Raw genomic sequence first — 27420 nt, 5'->3', positions numbered from 1 at the left:
ATATTTGTCTTTTGCTGCCTTCCTGTCCCCTCTGAATGTAATGTGCACAGGGGTCTTTCACACTGCTAGGTTTTGGAGCCACAGCACCCAGGACACTCCCCAACACCAAGCAGGGGCTCAGGAAGAATCTGTCGAATGAATGATAAGCGCATGGGTGAGCCTGCAGCCCGAGGAAAGAGCTCAGCCCTCACAAGCACTTGGCACGTGTGCCCCCACAACTTCTCCTAACTCATCAGAGTCCAGCGTCTTAGTAAGTCCAACGGAGCCTCAGAGTCATTCTCAACCCAAGATTTCAGGAGGCCACTACCATTAGCACCTCTTTAACACTGGAAACAGGTTCTGGTACCCTTCCTGGCCCAGGCAGTTCTCACTGAAGCCTGGGGGTTCTGTGTGCTTACTTCTCTTTCCCTAGTGAATCCACCGGTAGGAGCTGATGTCTCCTGACCAAGAGCAAGTGAGTCTGCTCACACAAGCAAGGTGCAGCCTTGCATCGGGGGCTGATCTTCATCTCAACCAGCTTCAGGCACTTTTTAAATAGTCCCTGTTCTCTGAGAGTTCACCTCAGCTTCTCTTCCATGTGCCACTCGAGGGACCCTCCCATCTTGCAGGAAAGGAATGAGGACACCTTTCAGAGCCTTGATCTAGTATCGACTCAGTTAAGACCACACAGCCAGAAAGGTGCAGACTTGGGATTTGAATCCAGGCCTCTCAGTGGCCATTTTACAGATGAGGACACAGACAGGGAGAAGGCCAGATGTGCTCAAAGTCACACGTTAGAGATTTAAGAACCACTGAACTTTGTGTTCCTCTAAGCAAGGGGCTTCCCAGGTGGTGCTAGTGGTAAAGAACTTGCCTGTCAATGCAGGAGATATAAGAGATGCAGGTTTGATCCCTGGGTTGGGAAGATCCCCTGGAGGCGGAAATGACAACCCACTCCAACATTCTTGCCTGGAGAATTCCATGGATATAGGGTCCACAGGGTTCCAAAGAGTTGGACACAACTGAAGTGACTTAGCACAAGCAAAGGGCTGGCCCAGAGCAGATGAGTGAATGAAGTGTGGACACGAAGCCTTAAAAGAATGGGCTGCTGCAGCTAAGTCGCTTCAGTCATGTCCGACTCTGTGCAACCCCATAGATGGAAACCCACCAGGCTCCGCTGTCCCTGGGGTTCTCCAGGCAAGAACACTGGCGTGGGTTGCCATTTCCTTCTCCAATGCATGAAAGTGAAAAGTGAAAGTGAAGTCGCTCAGTCGCGTCCTACTCTTCGCGACCCCATGGACTGCAGCCTACCAGGCTCCTCCGTCCATGGGATTTTCCAGGCAAGAGTACTGGAGTGGGGTGCCATTGCCTTCTTCGAAAAGAATGGGCAGCCTGGTATAAAAAAAAGAGGAAGTCCAACATAATGGAAATTCCCAAATCTAGTAACCCCTGCAGAAACAGTCCTGTGAAGTTTCAGCGAGCAGACAAGGGGAACTGTCCTGGTCCCAGGTGAAGCCAGCAGGGAGGATGCTTGAACCTGCTGTGTCCTCATGACTAGGAGCCGGGAAAACCCCCTCCCTCGAGGGCACCACCACCCGTTCCCACGCCCGACTGCCGCGACCCCTAACCTCCTCACTCTCCTGTCCTAGCCCTACCTCCTGGTCGGCCTGACCCCTTTACCAAAAGCTATGGGAAGGGTCCCTCCCCAAGGTCCACCCAGCTCTGCCCTGGATTCAAGTACTTATCCATTTCAAGGGTGAACAAATAAATGGGTAAATCAGTGAATAATAAGGGACTTCTATTTAAGTCTTCATTATCAAACCCCCTTAGGACAATATGTTATACATTTATTCATTCAACAAATATATTAAGTACCTTCCGTATACAGGGTACAGTGCTGGCTCTGGGACAGAGTGGAGAGCAAGTAATAGCAGCTTCCCAAGTCCTTTGGCCTTTACTTCCTCCCCTCTCCATTTTAACTATTCTGCACTTATTTTCAAGTGTACCTTCTTCAGTGGGTTTCGGTCTCACCCACCTAAGTTCAACAACTTTCCACGTCTCCCACTGCCTATTGGAAAATGATCAAATTCCTTCCACTGACATTCAAGACCTGAGATTTAGCCGGATCCTCTACTCCCAGCCTCATCTCCTGCCTCTCACTCCCTTTTCCCCTCCACTACATATGCTGAGGGCCAGCCCTTGCCTGGGATGCCCTGCCTGGAATGTCAGCTACTGCTGTGTTACAAACCACCCCAAGGCTCTGTGGTTGAAAGTAACAATCCCTTCTTTTCACTGTGGGCCAGAGAGTGGTTGACTGGTCTGGGTTAAAGCCAAGCCGTGTGTCCATCTGGGCTTGGTTCTTCACTGCAAGCTGGGTTTCAGGTCTACTGTGTACACCGTGGGATCCAGGCTGAGCAGCCAGCAGCCACACGGGAAATCTCTTTCTATGGTGGTGGCAGACACGTGAGAGTATGAGCCCAACTAAGCAAGCACCTCAAGGTTCTGCTTGCTTCAAGTCTGCTAATGTCTCATTGGTCAAAGCAAGTCCCATGAGTCTAAAATCAAGGAGCCAGGCAGTACACTCTGCCCAACAGGAAGCCAAGGCAAGGTGCGTGGCCAAACCCGGCATCACTGGAGAGTGGCAAAGGGGGATGCTGTGAGTATTTCTGAACGATAGTCTAACACACCCCATGGACTGTAGCCTGCCAAACCTGCTAGGCTCCTTTGTCCATAGGATTTTTCAAGCAAGAATACTGGAGTGGGTTGCCATTTCCTCCTTCAGGGGATCTTCCCAACCCAGGGATCAAACCTGCAGGCAGATTCTCTACCATGTGAGCCACCAGGGAAGCCGTCTAACACACCAACTCTGCCTAATGAAACTGGGCAGTATGGTAAAAGAAAGCAAGCTTTGGAAACAGGAGGCCTGGGTTTGTATCATGCGCATATTACTTTCTGAAGCCCTCCAACACAGTGTGTTCCCAGAAGACTCACTAATTCAATGCACATGCCCCAAAACCCTACTGAGTGTAAGCATATCACCTGGACACTGAGCCAGGCTGGTGAATAAAGAGGCCTGTCCCTGATCTCCTGGTGGTATGAATGAAGCTCTGAGCCTCCAGAGTGCTGCTCCCTCATCCACAAAGTGGAAAGAAACAACCTTGAAATACATAAGAAAACTGGGAAGCTGGCAGGCTTTGAATGTAGTCACAAGTGGGCCAAGTCCTATATCAAACACCACTTTCTTCTGTGACACCCAGGCTAGACGCGATTGCTCATCAGTCTGAATCCTTAAAACAATTAACTACTGTGAAGTTGAAGGCTCATCCAATCAATGGGAATTTATTGAGGTCCTCCAGCCAGTTAGGCCTGCCCAGTCAAAACCCCCTGTCCTCCCCACAGACACATCTCTTGATGGGAAGAAAGGGGCCCTCTTCCTGCGTTCTGACGGCACCCGTCCAGCACCAGGCCCAATTCAGTGTTCCATCCCTTCCACTGTCCAAGACACCAGAATCTTCTCAATTACTTTTCTCACTCCTTCCTGGAAATAGCCTCCAAGACTGAGATCTGCACCAAAGCCTTCCCACTCACCCAGAAAGAAAAATGCAGTTAATCAAAGCAATCTGGACTTCTCTTTCCATTCCCACCGCCCCTCCACCCCCACCCCAGGATGAAACCTCCCTAAGTGATTAAATGTTATAAGAAGGATTTGGCATATTTACCTTGTCAAAGATTGTGCTTTTGTGGTGCCTCATGGAACACAAGCAGATTAAAGAGCCAACAGTGAGATGGACGATCAGCAGAGACCAATGAGGAAAGAAAACAGCAAAACCTCAAGATAAAAAGTCCCTCTTGGTCTCAGCCAATAACCTCTAATCACACACAGACGGGGCCAAGCATATAACTAACAGTTCCTTTCCGGCAAAAATAATGCTAATTAAGTAGTTATAAAAATTATTGTTATTATGAGCTGTATCATTATTATTATAAAAAATTAAATACTGGCTAGAAATTCAAAAGTTTTTCTTCAGGATCTAGTTCCCTCCAGTTTTCTTAGACAGTGGTTCCCCGTGGCCCTGAGAAGACAATGGACTCCTTCACTCTAGCATCAGAGGCCCTGCAGGCAGTGGTATCAACCTAGTTTCCAATCACTCACCCATCCAACAGTCTTTAGTTTTTAGCATCTATTCTGATCCACAAGCTGGTACATGGGTGCTCAGTCCCTTCAGTCATGTCCAACTCTTTGCAACCCTATGGACTGTAGCCAGCCAGGCTCCTCTGTCCATGAGATTCTCCAGGCAAGAATACTGGAATGGGTTGCCATGCCCTCTTCCCGACCCAGGGATCGAGCCTGCGTCTCCGGCACTGCAGGCAGATTCTTTACCCACTGAGCCACCTGGGAAGCGCCCGTATGCCGGTAGATGGGCCATAATCGTGCCCCTGGCCACATGGCCCAGTCCCCTCAGTGCGCTTCCCATCCACAGCTCTGTTTCCATCTCCTCCAGGAAGCCCTCCCTGATACCTCCAGGCATCCCTGGAGACTTGCGCTTTCTTCCCCTCCTGTACACGGATGGCGGTACACTCTTTGTTAAACATGCTACCCACACTCAGTCCCTTCACTGTGCTTACGTCTTAATTTCCACAGAGGCAGGGACCACGGCACCACACAGTAATCGGTGCTGAATTAATACTTGTTGACTGACTTTACCGTGGACATGATTCAACACAAACTAACACGTGCTTCCTTAATGGCAACTGGGATAGGAAAAAACAACTTCCCACGGGCTGGGCACGGGGAGAGGCAGGAAGGCGTCCTGCTCAGTGCCTGGCACATGCCAAGAAGGGCGTGGTGGGCGGACAGGCCAGGTCCACCCTTCACATCCGGATTGCCTGCCAAGGACAGCTGCCCTTTGCACTCACCCCTCAATTGTGTGGACTGAGAGAGAAAGGTGGAAAGTGAGTCAGCAAACATCCCTCCAGGTGTGTGGCGGAACCCAGAGGTGCCACTAACAGCAGTGCTAACAAGGGGGATTCTGTGGGAGCCACTCTAATGCACCCGAGTATTCGCATGTTTGCCTCCTTAACGTGACCCTCTACTTTCGGCCTCCACTACCTTCAGTGAATGGCACCGCCAGGGGCCAAAGCATGCAAGTCTGTTTCAGTTTCTTGATCTCTCCACAAGCAACTCATCGGACGCACTGTCGACTCTGCCTCCAAAATGGAGCCAAAGTGACCCTCTGCCTGCTTTCCCCAGGTCCAAACCACCATCATGCATACTGGTGTCCCAGTTTCCTCCTCTCTCAACTCCAGCAGGGCCCATTCTGCACACCACACCCAAAGCCATCACCGATGTATAAAAAAGAAAATCCAATCTCCCCTGCTCTGAACCAATGGCTTCAAAATCTAAATGCCTTCTTGTGATCTGCAGGCCTCATGAGATCTCACGCCACCTCCTTTCTGCTCCATCTCCAGACACTGTCCAGTACACAAAGGGCTCCGATCACGACATCCTTTCCGTTCCCTAAGCAGGCCTCAGTGCTTGGCATCTGCTGCTCCTTCTGCCAAGAATGTGCTTCCCAGGTTCTCATGGCTGGCCCCTTCTCATTCCTCCAGACTCAGCTTGAAAAGCACCTTCTCCTGGAAACCCCAGGAAACCAGCAGCTGCTCTTCCCCTTCCCTTATCCCCCTAGCACCCAGGTCCCTCTCTGGCCCATTGCCCTTTCCCTATACAACTGATCATGCTCTAAAATGGTCTACTCATTCATTGTTAAACCCTTACTTCCATGCAGGAAAAGAATTTCTGTCTCATTCACAGCTACATTTTTAGCATCTGCGACAGTGCCCAGCACACAGCAAGTATTTGACAAACACAAAGCGTGTGTTTGAGCAGTGCCCAGACACACTGGCTGGATGACGAACAACACTCCCCATGCCTTAGGTACAGCCTGCTCATAGTGACTTCTTGCCAAAGTGGATAGTACGGAAAGATGGGGTAAAACGAGCAGCTTTCAGTGGAGACACCTGACAAAGACTGCCTGAGCCAGGTGATCAAGGTTAGTATCAGCAGGAATAAGTCAGGTTGGCAGTATGTGCCCTCAGCAGAATGTGATAAACATGGCTCTTTATCTCTAGTCTTGTTCTCCTCAGAGCATAACCCCGACTAATCATAAGAAAAACGGCAAAACAAACCCCAATTGAGGGTCAAATATCTGGTTATTACTCAATGTCAAGGTCATCAAAAACAAGACAAGTTTGAGACACTGTCCCAGCCAGGAAGAATTGGAGGAGAGATGATAAGTAAATGTAATATGGGATCCTGGGACAGAAGAAGGACATTAGGGGGAAACTGAGGAAATCTGAGTGAAGAATGGACTTCAGTTAATAGTAAGATGTCAATATTGATGCCTTCATTGTTAGAAAGTACCATATTCTAATGTGAGATGTCAACAACAGGGCAAAGTGGATACAGAGCCCTGTACGATCTTCTCAATAATTCTGGAAATCAGAAACTGTTTTAAATCTAAATATTTATTTAAAAAACACATTTGTTATGTGAATGAATGCACAGCAATAAATATATTTTCATGTCTTTTTGTAAGAATACACTGAGCACAGGCTCCAGTCCGATGCCAGGAAACAAATTCTTGAGTCTGTGAAGCACCGGGGCTGCTCTGCTTACAGCACTGGTTTGTTAACAACATACTCAAGAACACTGTCAAGGAAGACCTCAGCCCTCTCCTAAGTGGACTTCCAGTGGTTCAAGATTAGAAGCACTTAGGTCAACAACAGAAATAACAAATCCTGCTGTCTTTGAAGATGAATCACATTTTTCCAGTGCTCTCGAGTCCATCCAGCCACAAGCATTGCTGAGGGCCTATTGTGCACCCAAGCCCAAGATCAGCTCAGTAGCCAGCTCCTGCACCAGACAGAGGACCAAGTCCCACCCACAGTGAAGCTGGTCCCCTCACTTTCAAAGGGTCAAATGGTGCGATAGAGACTATAAATGGCACAGATGTTCAGAGGTAACAGATCATGAGAACTAGAGCGATCAAGGATGGCTTCCTATAGGAAGGGCCAGACTGGGTCTGGAAAAGGAAATAGGATTTCGAGAGCAGAGTGAAGGAGAGGGGTAGCCAGGGATCACAGCACCAGTAGAGTCAGGGCATCCAAACGCAGCTGCAAGGAGCAGTCTGAATAGACTTGCCGGGTCTCCTAGGGAAGCCATGGAAGAGGAAGTTGGTTTGCTGAGTAGAGGCTGGAGATCCTCCCAGGCTTTTCAGGCCAGGAATCAGCACCTCCTCCAGGGAGCCTTTCCCAAGCACCAAGTGAGCCCTCCCTCTTCAGCGCCCCCGGCCTAGCATCAGGGCTCACACCAGCTTCATCCTTCCTTGTCACGTGCCGTGTGCATCCCCGCGCCCTCTTTCCTGCCCACCTGTAGGCCTCCTGGGGGCAGGATCCTTTTCTGCCTCCTCCCAGTCTGCTCAAGAGAGCTCTGCACATCGTAATGGCTCAGAGAAACATATGCTGAATGAATAAAAAGAACAGTGGATTAATGAGTAGATCACAGTCTAAGAAGCCAGGACTTTACCCCTCACACAACAGGCAGGCCTACAAAATCTGCAGGAAAATACACGATCAAAACAACATTTCCTTCCCCATCTCACCAGCTCCTTCTCTGCTTTCTTTGTCTTTAATACTTAGCCTATCCTGACTTGTTTCTTATCTGTCACCTCTCAGTCATTCAACAAACTTTAGCTGAGTACCTACTACATGCCTGGCCTGTTCTAGGTGCCAAGGATACAGATAACACAGAATTCTCTACTCTCACAGAGCTGACATTCTAGTGAGAGACTGAAGGTCAATAAACAAAATAAGGAAGTAAAATATATAGAATGCCAACTGATGACACCTTCTATGGAGGAAAACAGCAGTAAAGAACAGGAAGTTCAAGGGAGTGATCTGCCATCTTAAACAGGTATCACAGGGAGACAGACTACCTTTGAGCAAAGACCTGAAGGAGGTGGGAGAGAGGATTTTTTTCTTTCTGACACACGCCTAGTATTTGCAGCAGTACCTGACTGGCAGCAGGCACAGAAGAATGAGTGTGTCGAAACAGTGAATTCATTTTTTTCATTAAACTTTTTATTTTCAGATAATTGTAGATTGATAAGCAGTTAGAAATAATACCCTTCACTCAGCTTCCCCCAACGGTAACATCTCATGTAACTGGAATTCAATATCAAACCCAGGAGAGCGGCATTAACACAATCCCCTGATGTGATTCAGACTTCAGAGTTTTATGTGTCCTTGCTTGTGTATATGTATACGGTATATTCAGTGGTATGCAATTTTAAGGCCCAATCTCTTTCTGACAATTAGGAGGCCAGTTAAAGAGTTGAAGGAAAGTGGGATGGAGCAGGCTAGGCACTTCCACACATGCGGGTTCTGTTTAATCCTCACAGCCCTCCAAGAGGGTAGGTGTTCTTATCCCCATTCTACAGACGTGAAGACTGACAACTGCAGGGCTCAGAGAAAGGAACTTGTTGAAAGCCACACAGCTGACAGGTGGAGAAAGCAGAACCCCCAGCCCATGACTGTCTGGTTCCTTCACTGGGGCACATTCCTGCACATAAGAAGGGCCTGAATTTAAAGGAAAAAAAAGAGAGAGAGAAGAAGCAGGGACCCAGAGGAAGGCCTGGCTCCAGGAAGGGAGAGGAAACAGGGGAGGAGTGGATGAGGATGTCACTGGGATTCTGCGTGAGGGAGAACAGAAGTACCATTCATGAGAAAGGATGGAGAGCTGGAGAGTCCTCAGTGCGGGGTGAAGGGATGTCCTGGCTCAGCCGGCCCTGATGTGCAATCTTGGGCAAGTGCGTTTACATCTCCGGACTTTGTGATCCTCAATGAGACCAGGCTGAGGATGGCCACCCAACCCATTTGCTCCAAGGCCGAGGAGAGATGAAAAGGTAGCCCCCTGGCAAAGCCCAAGTGCCAGACCAACTGCCAAAGCCAGGAAGAAGGTGACCCAACCCGACAGCCCAGACTGCCTGCAGTCTCCTGACAAGAATGACTGGCTGGCTTTCCCAAAGATGAAAATGCAGAATTTAGGTCAGCAGGCAGAGAGAAGCTCGCTTTGTTTACAAGAGACAGAGAGCGTGTGTTCCTATTAAATGCCTTTGAAACGCAGCGATGATGAGAGACCCAGGGCTGTTTACCACTTGGGATATTTACTTTTCTCATATACAAATCAGTTCGGGTGCCGTCAGAGCTGACGCCACCTCACACTGCGGCCCTCTGACGTCGCTGTGCTTCCCCGGTGCCCACACATGGTTTGAGTTTATCGGTTTTAGCAGCTTTCATTTATATTGTGTGAGGATCACGGAATGACCAGCAAACAGAAGCTCTGATCCGTGTCCTGGAAAAAATACAGAAGCGTGAGGAAGGGGGGCAGGGGGAGGGCTGGGAAGACGCCTCCAATCCCAGAAGAAGCACTGAGGGCCCCTGTGGGAATGAAGCATCAGCGGGGGAGCATCACGGGTGAGAAGGGGCTCAGTGGGTCCAGCTGCCAAAGCTGAACACCTGGGCGCCACAGTGTGACACACGGGCGCCCCCCTAGACATTCGACCTCCTAGAACTGAACATCTGGAAATCTGGGAACAGAGTGGGGGTCGTTGGGGACTTTCTGTTTTCCACTCAGATACTCAGGCGGTGATGTGAGGGTACAGATGGTAATTTTACAGCTAACCCCAGGATCCCTGGGTGTGTGTTGGGAGCCAGGCCCCAGGCAAACTCAGGTCATCAGATGAGGGTCCCGCCCTCAGAGAACTTCAGTCTAGGGAGGAGACAGACATGTAAACACATTAAAGACAATAAAATTTAAAAATGCCCTTTTCCTGTGAAGTCAGCCAGCAGAGACAGCGGTTTTGCAGCAGCGGGATGCCATGTGTGTCTACCAAGTGCTCACATCCACGGAGCGGGCTTGGCCAGGGAGGAACCTGCCCAGGCTTGTGCTGCTGGACTCCTGATCCAGTGCTCCCACGATGGAAAGACCCCTTACGAACTGCAGATCTTCCCATCCTCCACCTCGCAGAACCACCTGCCTCATCCCACTTCCACACTGAACAGCTGGAATCCCTCCCCCCAATTCTGCCATCAAATGGGCCATACAAAATGCAAGGCCATGTTATGCCATGGTAACTATTTTAGAAATGGGATCAGGGTCTCAGGCTCCTCACAAAGAGCTGATCTTTAACTACACACTAGTCTCACTCAGCAGCCAGACCACTTTTACAATCTTGTTTCTAAGAGACAACACACCCACGTTCCTGTTCCAGAAGCTGAGAGTCCTTCTCCTTTGCCTCGGCAACTTGGAATTATTGAGGGAAAAGACCTTCACATGGGAGCTCCTCCCTCAAGCCAAGGGGCTTGGGAATTTCCAAGCAAGCCTGAGTGAGGCGCTCCAGTATGATGAAAGAGTGAATTACAGAACACAGGAGTGGGGAACAGTGCCCCCCAGTGCACCCAGGATGGAGTCTAAGTTTCTTAAAACAGCTTTAGAGCACTCCACCATGTGGCCCGTGAGCCTCTCTGGCCAGTCCCCTGATCTCCTATTCCACCAGCAAGCACTCTCCATGAGTAAATACGATAGACCGTGAGTAAGGACGGTCCCTCAGTCTGAATATTGATATAGATGGTGATATTGATCACCATCAGCTCCCACCCCCATACTGGTGCTCCTCCTGAACCCTGGGAACACCTGTTTGTCTTTCTATACTGACCTAAGGTGGCACAGTACTGCCAAGTATAGTATGAGCATAGGTTCGAGTTCCTAGCCCAGCCAGGTACTCATAAGAAAGGGGGAATCTGTCTATTGTATACAGTGAGCATCTTCACCAGCAAAGAAAACTCCTGGACAGCAAGGATGCTGTCTCGTCCATCTTGACAGCATCTGTAAGGCCTCCCACGGCCCTACAAAGCCCCAGTTGCAGGTGGGGCTGGGGGCTCAGGGTCAGCACTCAACCACGACAGGCAGACGGGAACTGCTACCCTACCCAGCATGGGCTCCTGAGGCTGGGGGCTTGGGGGTGGCCCTGTGTCACACTTCCTCCTCCTGCGCCTGCCCTAGAGAGCGACAGAAAGTATCCCAGTTGTCCAGCCTGTGCCGTTATAAACTCACAGCCTCCACTCCTGTTGGACCCTCAGTCTGCCCTGCTATTCCTTCACCTGCCAAGGCCAGCTTTGGCTCTCAACCCCTGCCTCCCCCCTCACCTTAGGTCCTGGCTGACAGACCACCTCCCTCTCTCCTTCCCAATGTGGCATTCTTCCTTAGGAGGGAACATCAGAAGTCTATCAACTCCCTGCTGCTCCTAATCTTTCTTACTTCTAGTCCCAGAAGAAGAGCTATGCCTCCCCCATCCACTCCTGACCCCCCTACTGTCAAATTTCAGTCCCTTTTCAAAGATGCAGAGAGTGTGAGCGCCCAGACTTTGCAGCCAGACTTCCTCGGTCTGAATTCTAGGTCCTCCCCTCACCAACTGTGTGACCTCAGGTAAATAAAATCACCTCAGTTTTCTCACCTGTAAAATGGGGTTGAATAATACTATGTCCCTGAGAGAGTGTGGTGAGGATTCAGCAGGGCAGTGCATATATAAGACTCAGACCCATTCCTGGCACTCTGCTGTGAAGCACTTCTCTTTGGGGTCTTTTCAATCCCCCCTTTCCTCACCAGCCCCAGACTTGTGACCTGGAAGTAAGCCTGGTACAGTGTAGTTCCCAGCAGGGTTTGGTAAACAACTGAAGGAAGGAATGGATGGGTGAGTTCCGTAATAACTAATTCAATTCACTGAGGAGATACAGGGTACTTCTCTTTGGGAGAAGAGGAGAGACACATACTGAGCAGCACAAAGAGCACAGCCCACTGAAGAGCTAATAAAGTCCGGCCCAGGCTTTCACCCCAATTCTCCCTATCACTCTGAGTCACTGCTATTAGCATCCCGCCCCCTGTGCAATAGAGGAAAAGGACCCTCAGAGAGGGAAGGGTCTCAGGTCATGCATGAGGCATGCAACCTGTGGCAGAGCTGGGCCTGTGGCAGTCTTCAGCCTAAACCTTTTTTTCCTTTTTGACGTGTCCACACTCCAGGGAGTGGTGGGAAATCATAGGCAAGCTGAACTAGAACAAATATGGCTAGATGGTCAGAAAAAAATAACCACGCTGTGGGTGATCAGGTTGCACGGTCCCAATCAGGCCAACCCCTCACCCTGCTCTGGATGACGCTCACTCTAGAGGAGACTCAAGGATCGAGAACCACCTTCTCTATGGGATGGGCTTCACCTCCAGACACAGACAGTGTGAAAATGGGCCAGTAACAATAATTAAACTGACCATGACTTAAACCACCACAATTAACATCCATTACCTCTGAGGGTGTGCCAGCTCTGTGGTGGATATGCATTACCTCATTCACTCCTCAACACACCAGGAGGAGGATGCTATTATGAGCCCCAGTTTTTCAGATATAGAAACAGACCCTCAGTCATCCAGTCTGAGTTGGTGGAGCTGGAATTCTAACTCCAGCTCAGTCCAGTCCCTTTCTTAAAGTATCAAAGGATCTAAATCCTCACTCCATCATTCTGCACAAAGTACTTAGTCTCAAAAATGATACTTACCTTTCAGGAGTATTTTAGAAATTTACTGTAATAAACCTGAGGTCTAGCACATAATAGGCACTAAATAACAACGGCTGTCTTGGGAGCTGGAGAGGAAATGGAGAGAGTACAGTCAAAGGAAGGAGGGGTAGAAAGACCTTCCTTGAAAACCTTCTGCATTTCCCATCCGGCACTTCTGCCTAACAGTTTCCTTCCCCCAGGCAAGGCCTCTCCCACTTCTATCTCCATGGGTCCAGGTCCTGTAGAACTGCAAGTTCTCCATCAAGAATCCTGCATCCCGTTCTCATCACCCCCTCCATAAAACTACATGGAAGTTTTATGGAGATGGTAGATGGAGATACTGATGGTAGATGGAAGCAGAATAACAGAAATGTCACCTGCAAGACCACCAAAAGGCCTTGGCATGGGGGCTACATAGTACTGGATCAACTAAACAATCAAGCTCAAATGCAGTGACCCTGCCAATTATGGCCACTGAGGTCCCAAAGTGACTCAGTTCAGCCATCCACAGCCCATACACAGTTCTTCAGACTGCATCTCATCCCCAGCAGAGGGTCTGAAGCTCAAAAATATCCCATAATCCTGAAGAATTTATAGCCACCCAACTAGTTCTCCTGGGGGCCCACTAGGAGTCAGAATAGGGGTGATGGGGGGTAGGGACAGGAAACTGGTCCAGCCCCCTTCAAGGTGTTTGTCTGGGGGGTCGGGAGGAATTGCGAGCTGGAGTTATTGCATGTGAAAGACTGTGGAAACTGCAAACCTCGATGCAAATGGTTGGAATTATCATTGCCAATTAGGCTTTTGTCTCTCCTCAAACTCAAAGCAGAGCAGTTCAAGGAAAGGAAACGGTGAGAACTAGGGCAAAAAGATGATACAGGGAAGTATCTGAAAGGCTTTCTCTGCCCACATCTTTTCTCAAAAGCAGTTTCAAATGGGGCTGGAGACTTAAATTACAAACCGCCTAGAAGGCGCACTAAGTTGCCAGGAGGTAAACCTGGTCAGGAAACTTAACAGAACCGTAACAGGGAGGAAGCAGGTAAGTCTTTTAAACAGAAGAGGAACTGGAAAAGGGCTGGCCTTTTATCTGTGCATTTTGGCTTCCCAGGGCTGGCCAGGGGACGTGGGCGCAGCTTGCCGTGTCTCCTGTACAGTCGCCAGGGCTGACCGAGGGGCAGGCGGGGCTGTGTGGAGCGCCTCTGGGAAACGTGCATCTTCGCTAGCGGAATCTCACCAGCGGAATCTCATCTGAGCAAAGCCAACCACACTCTGACCCCGACTGGAGCAGAGGTGGGCAGGAGAAGGAAGCCGGCTCCCAGAGCACATCACATTACCTGCCACGACCAACCCCCCTCTCTTTGCCTACTGCTCCCCACTCCACCAGCCCCCACAGGGTAAGGTGCTTCTGCTCCCTCCAGCCCCACCCTGGAAGGCATCACTGGGGAGCAGCCTCGTCCTTCTTGCTCACTTTTGTATCTCAGCACAAATCCCAGCATCTGGCACACAGTGGGAACTAAAAAACATTTCTGGAAAAATTATATGATGATGCTAATTTAAAGATGCAATAACCATGGGTACCTGGCACTTCATAATCAAGTTAATCCTCATAGCAATCAGATGAAATTGACAGATAGGAAACTAAGACCCAAGAAGGTTAGGTAACTAGCCTTAGGTGACCTATATTCCTAATGAGTGCAATGGTTCTTCTGGGCCCTGCCTGAAAGAGCACTGGCCTGTCCTGGGCCCTGCCTGGAGGCATCCTAGGGGGCTTCTGAGCTGAGTCTGTGCTTTGCTGGGTGAATACTGACTAATTATTGGTTCTGAAGGTTAAGTCAGGCCAGGATGTTCCTCGGAATGAGGAAGCTACAGAGGAAGCTTTATGCAAAGAAACAGGTTCACAAGGTAAGAGCCACTGAGAGGTAAAATTGAGTGCTTTCCCCTGCTCTTCCTGACCTGATGGGGAAATAAGGAATATATATATATTAGGTCATGAATATATATATATATAGGGACATGCCTTATAAAGGGCATGGCAACCCACTCCAGTATTCTTGCCTGGAGAATTCCCACAGACAGAGGAGTCTGGTGGGCTAGAGTCCATGGGGTCCCAAAGAATCAGACATGACTGAAGTGACTTAGCATGCACAGGGGAGGTGGACGGTGGTTAGGGACAGATCTGAAAAAACCCGCAGGTCCCCCTGCCCCAGAGAAGTGACCTTGCCTAATCGAGGGAGGAACACAGGCCAGCAGCAGGTGCCCTGAAGAGACTGGATAGGACTGAGGCCACCACCAGAGACAGCTCCAGGGCCCTGACCTGTGTGGGCCAAGTCTGATGACCTTCTGGTTCTTTTCAAGGCTAGTCAAGCATGCAGAGTGGCCCCGGTACAACTCACTCGCTATTAGAGACTGAAGATTTGTGCCACTCCATCCATATGCTGAAGCCCTAACCTCCGCTATGATAGTATTTGAAGATGGAGACTTTACGAGGGAATTAGGTTTAGAAGAGGTCAGGAAGGTGGGGTCCTCATGATGGGACAGGTGCCCGTCACCAGAGCACTAACTCTTTCTCAATCTCTAATACAATGTCAGCAAGTAAGCCTCAAAACAAAAAACAAAAAGGAAAAAAGAAAAAACTTACAATGCTGAAAGCCAATCACATCATTGCACCTAAACTCAGATTGCCTGAGTTATGATCAGGCAGTATCAGCCGAGAGGGGACAGTCCAATCTGGTGATTTTCATCTTCTCGGGTGAAAGTCTGACTATAAGGAATCATTTGCTTGAAGGGTCCAGGCTTTTCAAATGACTGCCCTTGGGGACCCTTAAAGCCAGACCATAAAAACCAGGAAGGGCTCTCAGGTAGAGGAAAGGCATAAGCAAATACATGGAGGCCCGATCAGGGACTGTATGACAGAGAGGAAAGGAGAGAGGACTAGAACAGGTCAGCAGCACGGGAGCCCAGGCAAAGTAGCAAGTACAGGTGAAATTAAACACTTTTAAGTGAAAATAAAGTGGGGGATGTAGTGACCCTGGAGAAGCTCACATGACCTCTGAGTAGCAAAAAGGAGGAAAAAAAAAAAAGAGGCCTTTGTTTGCAAGGAACAGATGAGGAAGAGAAGACGCCAAAGCATTCCAGGATGGAGAGATAGAGAAATTCAACAGTGACCTGTGGGTGTCACAGAGTCCTCACCAATGGGCCAGCGATAGCACTGAACTGCTTCCATGTCTCAGGTGGGCAGTCTGAGGCTTTCTGTGAATCCAGAGGCCAAGACGCAGCCTCCTGTTAGCATCCAGAGCTGCCAGCACCTCAACCACAGGATACACCACAGGACCCCAACTTCAGAACTGGTAAACATCCAGTCTCATTTTGTAATCAACTTTGAGCATATTTTGAGCTAGGTTTTGAAGCTCGGTTGATTAGGAAAGAAAAGACAGCTGCAGTAATAATTATAATAGAATGTAAAATATCTAAGTGGTGAAAGAATATCATAAAGTGCCATCACACATTTCACGGAGGGAAAGAACAGATGTGGCTGCGTCATCAAAGAAAGCCTTGCACCAAGTCCTCCCAAGCAGATGAGAATTAGAAGCATTCTGGGAAGACTTCCTGGAGGAGGCACAGCATGGAGCTGAGCCTTAGAGATCTCAGAGGATTCAGGAGTAGGAGAGAAAAGAAGGAAATTCCTGCAGAGGGAGGGGGCCCAGCACATGCAACAGCATTTCCAAGCTTGGGGCAACGTTCTGTGTTCCAGCGGATATTCTGCGCAGATTTAAAAGCCTGCGGATCCTGGAGGAGCTGCTAGGCCAGACGGCTTGGCAGCCGCTGAGCAGAGCTGAAGGCTGGGCCACCGGCTGCCTGTGGATTAAGTGGGCGGACAGAGAGCCAGTGATGGGAGATAAAAGGGAGTAAAGTGGATAATATTTAGAAGCAAACTTGAGGGGAAAAGAAACACGGCCGCCTGGCTGGCTGGGCTGCAGGCTCGTCCTATTCTTCAGTTTCCTCCCTCAGAAAGCTGCATTACCAGGCGACCTCTTCCTGGCTTTGAGAGATGTCCAAATGGGAACTATTAACAAAGGCACGCTCCCATTTTTATCTCCGTCACAAAGTCAGGCTTTTCTTTGGCCTGGGGAGGGTGGGAGGCTGAGTTGTGGGGAGGAGATCACTGTGTTTGAGGATGGGACTTCTTGGAATTCTTGAGAACTGGTCCCTTCCAACTCTAAGATGTTAGAAGTCTGTGTGTATGAGCTGAAAAGTCTTCAAAGCTAAGGGGCTAGGATTTCACGATGTGAAGATTCTTCGAGTCCAAAAATGCCTCTGAGGCTAATGTTCTAAGATTTCACCATTCTTAGATTCCCTGAGTCTCCAAGTCCCAGCTCAGAGATTCTTTAAATCAGGAAGACTTCATGCTGTGAACTTCTGATTCAGAGACAAGAATATTTCATGACATCTTGGTCACACCTCCGGCTTTATGGCCTCACTCTCCTTTGATGGAAGGACCTGAGCCATCCTACGTGTCTGCTTCTGAGCTTAATAACATTAAATGTTAAAGTCTGAAATTAACCAAGTCAGGGGAAAAAAGAAAAAAGGACAGAGCCTGCTGTGCTGGCAGGGGCTCTTTGCAAACAGCTCTCTGAGCACACAAAGAAATTGAGAGTACACAGGTCTAGGGGTCAGGCCTCGGGGGTCCTCCAGGTGACTTCCACACCATGTGACAGACATTTGCTGAACAGCTCCTGACCACAGGGCTGGGGCGGGAGCCACAGCGGGTGCGGCAGGCTGCAGAAGCAGCCTACTCCCAGGCCAGGATCTGGAGTTACAGGTGTGGACCAGGCCAGCCTGTGCTCAGAGCCAACACTGACCCCGAAGCTCTCTCTGCGGGTGACACTGGGGAGAAGTTGGCTCAGCATGGTTGCAGGCCCTTAGGGGTGCCCAGCTGGTCTTGAGAACTGTCTTACCCTTTCCATCTGGGGAGGGCACACAGGCCTGATAGGAAGCCACAAATAGGGATGAGCACTATGGACGTGAGAGGCAAAAGGTCAGTGATGCGGTAGCTGCCATGGGGGCCCAGCGGGTAGGGGAGGGGGGAGGACTCAGGAACAGCGTTCTTGGAGGATGGGAAGTGAGAGGTGGGTTCCGTGAGATGGGAATGTATGATGGCGAGAGAAAGGAAGAACAGGCTGTCCGTGTGACGTGCAGGCAGGACACAGGGGAGACTAACACACAGGCTCTCCATGCCTCGGTTTCCTCGGCTGTTAGGAAGAAAGCACTGATAACGCCCCTGGCTTGGCAGTAAACTCCCCAGGGGAAAAATCCAGGCTGCTCCCCAGTGTCTGCTCCCCGTACTATCCTGGCTGACACTAAGATGCTCTGGCTGAATGAATGAGGGAGCCAGTGAGGGAGGAGTCCTGGGGAAGGGCAGGCTGCAAGACTGGGCAGCTGTATACCAGACTGCGCCACGACAGGCTGGGGCTCCATCTGCTTGACAGGCTGGAAGCAAGAAGCAGCAGGTCACCCACTGGAACCAGCAGGCTTCAGGACGAGTAGATTAGGTATAGGCAGCGGCCCGCCAGACACAAGCTGGCCAGCCCCTCCCAACTGCGGAGAATTCAGCCTGGAAATCTCAGGGTGGCCCAGGCCCTCCAAAGTACAAGGACTGCAGAAGGGCACACGGAAGTCAGAACTGGGCCGGTCCTGGAAACTGCGGCGGGACAGAGCGGGCAATCTAGGCCCAGAGAGGGACAGGACAAGCCGAAAGTCATGGCCAAGGTAGAAAGAGGGTAGGGCCAGAGCCTATTTTGTACTCCGCTGCCCGCTTCATTATTTCCACATTTTGTGTCCTTGTAGGATGGTGCTGCTGCTGCTAAGTCGCTTCAGTCGTGTCCGACTCTGTGCGACCCCATAGACGGCAGCCCACCAGGATCCCCCGTCCCTGGGATTCTCCAGTTAAGAACACTGGAGTGGGTTGCCATTTCCTTCTCCAGCGCATGAAAGGGAAAAGTGAAAGTGAAGTCGCGCAGTCGTGTCCGACTCTTAGCGACCTCATGGACTGCAGCCTACCAGGCTCCTCTGTCCATGGGATTTTTCCAGGCAAGAGTACTGGAGTGGGATGCCATTGCCTTCTCCGGTAGGATGGTGAAGAACTATTAAAGTTCAAGGAGGGAGCTTGTGCCATCCTGCTTCATTCATCCATTCCATAGTGCTGGACGAAGGAAGGGAAGCAGGGATGGTCATATCGTTGTTTCTGACCATTCAGTCTCTCTCTACATCCTAATTAAGCACCCCATAGTATGTGCTGTTCCCTCAGATAGATCTAGGACCTCTGACTATAACCAAGGAGACCCTTTATTCAGTTGTGCTGAATAGCCTAGTCTAGCCTGTGTTAGGGGTCCTGTCTTCACCTTGGTCCCTTGGAAAGCTGGGCAAGCCTTTAGAAGAAAGAAAGATAGCATGCTAAGTCGTGTCCAACTCTTGCGATCCCATGAACTGTAGCCTGCCAGGCTCCTCTGTCCATGGGATTCTCCAGGCAAGAACTCCTATTTTAGAATCAGATCCAATTTCTAAGCCAGGGAGAAAAGCAGTTTCAGCACTTTTCAATGATCTCTTTCAGTACATTTTTTTAATATTTTATTTTTTAGCAAGATATGATGATCTCCCTGCACTACAATACACACACACACAAATCACCAGATAATGCCATCTGACTGTTAAAAACAAAATTACATCAGCTCTCGGAATCTTGAAAAACATACTCTGGCATCAGACACACTCACGCTTGAATCCTGAGTCCGCCTGACCTGGCTGTATAATCACAACCGAATGACTTAACCTATTAAACCTTAATTTACTGTCTGTAAAAGAGATACAATGACACGCCTTGTCACATCTCTGGGAGGATTAGAGATGATGTAATTATAAGGTCTAATATAGCACCCCGTATGGAGACACAGCTCAATAAATGATAACTTTGGGCTTTCTAACTCCTCTTAGAGGAGGCTGTAGAATTTTACAAACATCTAGGACACCCTTGGCAGCCACGCCCAAGCCACACACACTGGATGAACAGCGTCGGCATGTGAGTTAAATCACAGCCAAGTTCAGAATGGCAGTGTCCTCGTTTTTTCGTCTTGCCTCGGAGAACCACATAACTTAGAGCGCTCCTCATCCGGTGCCTCTACTGTACTGAGTGGGGGCCACTGAGGCCCCCTAGAGGGAGAAGGAGGTCCCCTGATCAGCCCACTGCATTCGTGGCAGCTGGTACCAAGCCCCAGCGGCAGCCAGCAGAGCTGATTGAAATGGGCAGGTCTCAAGATTGTCACAAGATCTAGACTCGAGACTCAGGCATCCCCAGGCCCCTGAGCGCAGGGGCTACCGCCACCTCCTATTACTCCAGCTTTACTTTGTTCAGCAAAGCACAGGCAGTGGGCATGGCTGCTGGGAGAAGGTGCCAACAAGGGAAGGTGATGCTTCCCATGCATCCTTCTTTCCTTGTCCTGAAGCCTCCCAGACTCTTTTCCAAGCACGGGCCCTATGTCTAGGGAGTCTCTTACCCTCCTGACAACCCCCCCCACAGGTCGTGTCGGTTCACATCCTCACAAAACCAGCTCAGTTGTTTAAAAAAAAAAAAAAGGCTCGTCACTACTGCTCCACTCAAGAGATAAACAAGAATGCCAGAGTTATATACAAGTCATTGGCTTTGGAGCCAGAGCTGGGCCCGAAACCTAGAAGCTAGACTCCCATCCCTCAGCCCACTACTGCCTGTAAACACATCAGAGAAATCTTTAGAGGACCTGCCTTTACCATCCCCGCTCCAGCCACAGAGCCAAAAGAAATAATTTCTCTAGAAGGACAAATTCTCCAAGAAGTAAACTGTTGAGCCCTTTACCCTAAAGGAAAGAAGGATAACAAAGAAAGTACTGAAGGAAAAACTGCAGGACATGAACCACCTAGACGCAGGATGTCCAGGGAATCAACGGAGGGCAGCATGGGGATTGCATCCTTCCCTCAAGTCAGGCAGACTGGCTCTGTTCCTTATTAGCCACGTGGCCTTGGTCAAGTCATCCAGGCTTTCGGAGTGCCCACCTAAGAAAGTCATAGGGATGTGAGACTCCGACAAGATGAAAAAGCGTGCAGAGCTTCCCGCAGGGTGCCTGGCACATGGAGTTGATTAAAATCGTCCCATGGAATGTCAGGGTTGAGTGGCTTGAATGATGACCTAATCCTGGTGTCTCATTTCACAGATGGGAAAAACAAGGGCCAGAGAGGGGAAGTGACTTGCTCAAGGTCACAAAGCAAACACACGGTGATGTTGGGTTCAGCACGCTCAGTTCATATTAAAGACCAGGGCCAAGAAGCTTGATCTTCCAGGCTGTACAGAGACAGAAGAAACTTTTACATAAGTCCTACCTTTAGCTGGTATAGCTTTCTTTCTCCATTTAGCTAGGGAAAATGTGGTATTTCTGACAGAAGAAAATATAAGAATTTTGAGAAATACTAAAATTAAAACTAAAATCCCAGGTCTTAACAAAACGCACTCTCTTTTCAAGCTTTTTTTACCCTCACCGTCTTCTCTCATTGCTTCCCCCTCCCCAAATATTTTGCAATAACAGTAATGCTGGGAGGAAAGAAAAAATAAAAATCTGATGCACTTAACAGATATTTCAGTACAATAATGCATCACAGATGTTCATATCAAACTGTGCACGCGTGCATACAATTTTACTGAGAAGGCTGTTGCATTTCTGACTTTGGGGTTGGGGATCCCTAACAGCTCCATCTGCCCAGGCTCTGGAATCGCTCCCTTCCCAGTTAGCCCATGCCTGCCCACGAGTATGGAGGAGAGATTTCATCACCTTGCTCCAAAATGATAACAGGACAAATTGGCGGGGTCAGGCACTCTGGCAGGTGGTGAAGGGTGTGCAGATTAGGGAACCGAGAGGAATCCTGTTTTCTTTTGTTCAGGACTTACTTCCTGCAGCCCTCTCAGGGAGCTGGACCCAAGAACAATTTTAAGAGTGGGCCCAGGCTGGTGATGGGGTGGGTGCATTTTTGAAACCAGAGATTTGAGTTTGTTTGATCTTCAAACGTGGGCTTTGGAGACTGTCAGCGGGCTTCTTGCTGGCCGATGAATGGCTCTCAGGAACTTTTCCTAAAACATAACCTCGCATGCTTTCCAGCAAATGTTTTCAACCTACCAGAGCCATCCTTTGGTTGCACAGCAGTGTTTCCAGACCTCGAAGAAAGATAGTTTTGTTGTTTTAAGAGAGACAGACTAAAGCCAAGGGCTGTTTAACCAGAGGGTCTGTGTGCTCCCTTCGGTTCTGGTTGGATTCCTCTGTGGTTGGTACAAAGAGGGTGTTGAGAGGGACAGCGGGTCACCCACCTTCCCAGCCTAAAAAAAGACATCGAGGCCAGTCATGAGGCCTCTGAACAGAGAGGCCTCCCACAAACCTGTCTCCAAAATGAGATGGGCGGTGAGCACTGGGGAGCCTAACGCAGATAATATCAGCTCCTGAGGCTGGCAAGGGAAAAGTCACTTCAGAGGGAGCGAGCCGGTACGTTCAGAGGAATCAGTGCTGGGCCAGAGAATGCACAGGATTTTTCCCCGCGGAGAAGGAGTCAGGCGTAGTCAGAACCCTGCGGGGCGTGACTAACTGCCCCAATATTCCTGCCACCGGGCCCTCTGGGTAAGGACTCCACAATTATGGGAGAGCCAGCAGGAGAACGACAAACCCGTCTTTCATTTGGCCGGCAAATCAATCTGGCTTCTTACCTCCCTGGGGACAATATTGCATTTCCCCTGGAAAAACAAAAGCCAGAGATCTCTGAAGGGGGATCAGTTTCTGCTCCTGTTTCCCTGGTGAAGAGCTTGCAGCATCTCGGGAGCACAAGCAGGTCTGGTTCCAGCGGTAGAACTTCTAGGCCAGCCAATTTACTGGGCTGGCTCCTTCCTGGGAAAGCATGTCTTGGGGACCATGCCTCACTTGCGGCATGGGCCCAGGGCCCTGTCTAGGGTCCTTCTTGCAGAAGCCACCAGCCCCTGACTCAGCGCGCCCATTCTGGGACTGACAGCCCGTCTCAAGGCGCAGATGTGAACTCATTGTTCCCAGGGCCTCAGAGTTGAGTTTGGGGCCAGCGAGTTGTGAGTGACCTCTGCCCACAGAGACAGGGCTTTTAACGACACTTTGCTGGGTAAGCTCCGCCCTCCTCCCTGCCCCCATGACTGAGGTTCAGAAATCAGAACTGTCAACCTTGAAGTGAACACATCTCTCTGAAATTACTAACCCCTAAACTATCCTTGCTGACTTTCTTTCAGCCTAGGGAGGCAGTCCGAGGAGCACATGGAACTTTGTAGAGGCCCCTGGGAAATTTGGCAGCTCTTTACCTCAACTTGCAAGCCAGGGTCAGCAGACACCAGGTCCATCGCACCTCTCCTGCTTCCCAAGCCCAGGAAGCACATCTCCCTCTATGCGTCCTCCGTACACGTGTACACACACACACACAAACGGCTGCCCAGATGCATCCTCCCAGAGGCCTCAGGACAGCCTCCTGCTCTTGAGACCCCAGGGCTTCAGGCAAAGTCAGGCACAAACTGGCACCTCTCTGCTTCTCATGACTGTGATGCTCCGAGGGAAATTCTTTCTGCTTGGGCGGGCACAGCAGGTGGGGAGTGTATACATCCCGGCCAGGTGGCACATTGAGACAGAAGCAAACACCCGAACTCTACCCCGCAAGTTCAGCACACACCAGTTTGTCCTCAGACCACCACAAAGGCAGCCCAAGAGCTGCCCCACATCTCGAAAGATCCTCTCCTTTTAAGGGAAGAACAGGATCTGGAAGCAGGAGGAAGACAATCTGAGAAGAGGAGGAAGGCACATGGGAACGGCTGGGCTCTGGGACCCGGGCGCCCCGGGCTTACCTGGGAGAAGTTGAGCCCGTTGAGCGGATGGCATTGCTCCTCCACGCGCTCCACGGCCCCGGTGCTCTTCTTCATCTTCTCAGCCTGCTGGGCTAGGTACAGGTCAAGCACTGGCACGCCACGGGAGCGAACATCGGTCTCCGTGAGCGAGTTCACCATGAGCATCACCCACACCGGCCTCTTGCGCTCCCAGTTGCCCGCGATGGCGTTGAATAGGTAGTCGGCATAGAGCCCCTTGCCCCGCTGCGCGGGTGTCATCCACGACGGCATCATCAGCTTCACGTAGTCCAGGTGGCGCTTCAGACGCCAGTAGAGTTCGCGGGGCAGCACGTCCTGCAGGTTCTCCCCGTGCGGCAGCAGCTGGCAGCTGGCCAGCGCCGAGATTGTGTAGGGGTCGGTCAGGTCCAGCTCGAAGTAGACGCGGGCACTGGCCTGGAAGGCTGCCTTGGAGTTGTCCGGGATGAAGTCCCAGACACGGGTGTAGGGGACGTGGATGGTGCCAAACAGGTAGGCCGGGGGGTCGCGCCGAATAGTCCACAGGAAGGAGTTCAGGTCCCTCTGCTGCAGAAGGAGAGGTGAAGGAAGGCGTTCAGGCTGAAGCCAGCAGAAGGTTAGAACAGAGGGGGCAGGTGGAGGTGGGGACAGAAGACAGAGACCGACCTAGGGCCATGGGAAGGAGCAAGGGCTTTGGAAACTGAGACCCACATTCAAATCCTGGCTTTGGCCTGTCTTGGCTGTCTGATCTTAAGCACACTGTTTCACTTCCCACAGACTCAGTTTCCCCATCTGTAAAATGGGAGCTGAGAGCAGCCACCTCAAAGATTGCTGGGAGAATGAAAAGACACAATCTATGTAAATAAGCCCTGAGAGCAGTGCCAGGCTCAGAGGGAGTGTAAGGCAGTGAAGGAAGCTCTCGTTATGATTGGCTCTAACTGTGAGTGCCAAGGACTGCCACACCACCTGAGAATATTTAATCTTGGCCAAGCCAAACCTTCACCAGCGGTGTTTCATGTGGAGGGTGGGGAGAGGGGGACCAAGAGTCCTGCTCTGGCAAGAAGGGAGGAAGTCATATAACTTTTAAATCCAACCATTAGAAGATACACGCCAAGAGCACTTTGAAAGCAGAACACCTATTAAAAATAGCCTATTTAAACAGCTACTTCCCCATTCAGCAGGGCGGATGCAGTTTTCCTTTTGGAGGGCAGGTCTGGGGTGTCAGCTACTCTGCTCCACCAGCTGAAACCACAGATGAGAAAGTGCTTTAAAACCTGCAGGCTAAGTAAAGTCTCAAGGCCCTGGTTTGGGAGGGAAAGATTCCGCAGAATTAGTCCCAAGAAATGTACATGCTTTCCAGGCTCCTCCCCTTAAAAGGTGTACCTGGGCTCCAAGTCCAATTGTCTGCCATCACCTAGGCTCTGAAGAGGAATGTGTGTGTGTGTGTGTGTGTGTGTGTGTGTGTGTGAGTGGAGATGAAGGAGGGTCGTGAAGACATGGGTCATTTCTCCAATCCAGTTTAGATCCAGGGGTCAAGGGACATGAGAAAGGTCTCTCGTGTCTCTCAGGCAAAGTCATTTTCCACCCAGGAACATCCTGTGAACTGTCCACTGCCAACCACCCTGGAACTCCCCCTGGACTGTCCACTGCCAGGCACCACCTGCAAGCTTTCGGTCAACTCGTAAAATTTTTCTGCCTGATTCTAGTACAAAAGAAAAGTATCTGTTGGGGTGGGAAAAGGGAATAGTACCTTACTTTACTAACAGCCAACAAATGTAAACCTCAGCATCCTGGTGGGAGACGAGCACTGAAGGCTCTGCCTGGCGCCAAGCTCCCTGTTTCCGCACAAGTCAGGTCGCTGGAGGTGCACCTTGCCCAAGGTCAACTAACCGGGCAGCCAGTGAGGACCCTACAGACGGTTTCCTGCTCCCTAGTCTCCAATCAGGGTTATTTTCAAGGCACTAATTTACACTTTGAGGGAGAGAGACTGAGGGAAATCAGGGATTCCTTAGTTTGGAAGGAAAATTAGGAGACCTAGTAATTACTCAACCCCCAAAGAAATATTAGGCCAGCATGTCCTGGCACTTTCTTTCCCTCTCCTCTGGAATCTTCATCCTTTTTGTGAAACCGCGGACACTTGGGAGCGTGGGTGCTGGGGCCTGGGCTAGAGATGGAGAAAGTTTGCCTGAGGTCACCGGCGGGGGTCAAGAGAAAGAGGGGAGCCTGAGAGGAGTCTGAGCGTGTGAACGAGAGGAAGGGGCAGAGAAGAGAAAGGCAAGGAAAGGCAGAAACAGTGTCAGAAGTGGGAAGAGAGGAACCAGAGGGTAAAGACGGGATCAAAGTAAGACGGGAGTCCAAAAGGGCACAGAGCGGCAAGGTCCAAGCGGGACCGAAAGTCCGAGGAGAGCCCGAGAGCGTCAGCGAGTGGAGAAGGAGCTGGAGAGGGAGCGCCCCAACTCGGTTCCCCGCACGGGGCAGGAGCTCGGGCGGCAGAAGCCAGGGCAGGGCGCCCGAGGCAGCGCCCGGAGCGGAGAGGTGGAGCGGGTGGGCCGAGGTGGGTGCGGAAGGCAGGACCCCCAAACCATCGTCCCCGCGGGGCTGGAGTGGCCGGGCGGCCAGGAGAGTGGCCGGGCGGGCGCTCGCTCACCGATCCGGGCGGCCGGCACTGTCCTCCGTCCGGGGGCTGCGGGCGGGCGCGGGCGGTGGCCAGGAGGGCGGCGAGCAGCGGCCCTGCCAGGGCGGCGTGCATCCTGCCGGGCCTGCGGGGCGCGGGGGACCGTCCTGGGCGGCGCCCCCTCAGCGGGGCAGGCAGCCCCCGGCTGGGCACAGAGGTTCCTCCGCAGCGCTGGGCTCCGGACGCGGGATGCCGGGAGCCCTTTGGGGCGTGGCTGAATGTCCCTGCCGGACCCGGGGGTCCCTTTGGGGCGGGGCTCCGTCTGCGGTAAGAGGGGGATCCTCTGGGGCGGGGCCCCCTCACCGGGGCGCGCCGCCCGCTTGGACGAGCCCCGGGGCTGTGAGAGCGCGCCGGGGTCCCGGGACCTGCGGAGGTCCCGGAGCTGCGTCGCGGTCCAGGGGTGCGCGGTGTTCCCGGAGCAGTACCGGGACGGCGGGCGCGCGAGGACCCGGGGTTATGCTGGGGACCCGGGGCGCGCAAGGGTCCCAGGGGTGCGCGGCGCTCCAGGAGGCGCGCGGCGGGACAAGTGCGGCGGCGGGCGCGGCGGGGGCGGGGGTCGGGTCTGGGGCGCCCGGTGGCCCCCGAGCGGGGCTCAGAGGGGCGGCGGGCGGCCGCGCGGCCGCTGCCCGGGCTCCGCCATGCTGCTCCGCGGCCGGGAGGGAGGGAGAGAGGAGGGCGGGAGAGCGGCGCGGAGCCGGGCCGGGCGGGGGGCTGGGGCCGCCGGGGCGGGGGGAGGGGAGGACCCGGCGCGGGGGGCGGGGGGCAGGGGCCGCGCCGGTCCGGGCCGGGCCGCAGGGAGTCCGGGCGAGCTCTGCGCCCGGGCGCGGTGAGGCGGGGTCTGATGGGCATGGCAGGCGCTCGCTCACTCTTCTCCTGTTCCCTCGCTCGCTCCCTCACACACACGCGCGGAGGGAGGCGAAGCCCGCAGCAGCCACTTCCCAACTTTCCAAACTTCCCAGCGCAACTTTTTCCTCTCCTCCCCTGCCCGCGCCTCCTCCTCGATCTCCCTCCCTCCTCCCTTCGCCAGCTCCTCTCCGGGCCGCAGCTTCCGCGCGCGGCCGCCAGAGGGCGCCTGGGCCGAGATCCAAAGGGCCAACTTCAATCTGCTCTGCTCTGGACTCCACTGGCTCGGGCAGAGGCAAATGTGGGGAGATGGACCAGACAAGTCCTGGAGCCTGAATAGCGAGAGAGGAGAGGA

General features: G+C 51.7%; 1 protein-coding gene across 1 annotated transcript in view; it reads right to left on the bottom strand.

Annotated features, from left to right (window-relative positions):
• The window catches only part of TRABD2B (TraB domain containing 2B), a 219802-nt gene extending 192941 nt beyond the window's left edge, over nucleotides 1–26861 (bottom strand). Inside the window, exons 1-2 of the mRNA XM_070468198.1 lie at nucleotides 26196–26861; nucleotides 23555–24115 (exon numbers count right to left, since the gene is read on the bottom strand). Of these exons, the coding sequence (XP_070324299.1) occupies nucleotides 23555–24115; nucleotides 26196–26297 (663 nt within the window). The 5' untranslated portion in view covers nucleotides 26298–26861. The remainder of the gene's footprint in view (nucleotides 1–23554; nucleotides 24116–26195) is intronic.
• Nucleotides 26862–27420: the final 559 nt, after the last annotated feature.

This window comes from Odocoileus virginianus, chromosome 5 (genome assembly GCF_023699985.2).
Source record: "Odocoileus virginianus isolate 20LAN1187 ecotype Illinois chromosome 5, Ovbor_1.2, whole genome shotgun sequence".
In the NCBI taxonomy this organism is placed as follows: Eukaryota; Metazoa; Chordata; class Mammalia; order Artiodactyla; family Cervidae; genus Odocoileus; species Odocoileus virginianus.
The sequence above is the reverse complement of the archived record's forward strand: the minus strand, read 5'-3'. Positions and strand labels throughout refer to the sequence as shown.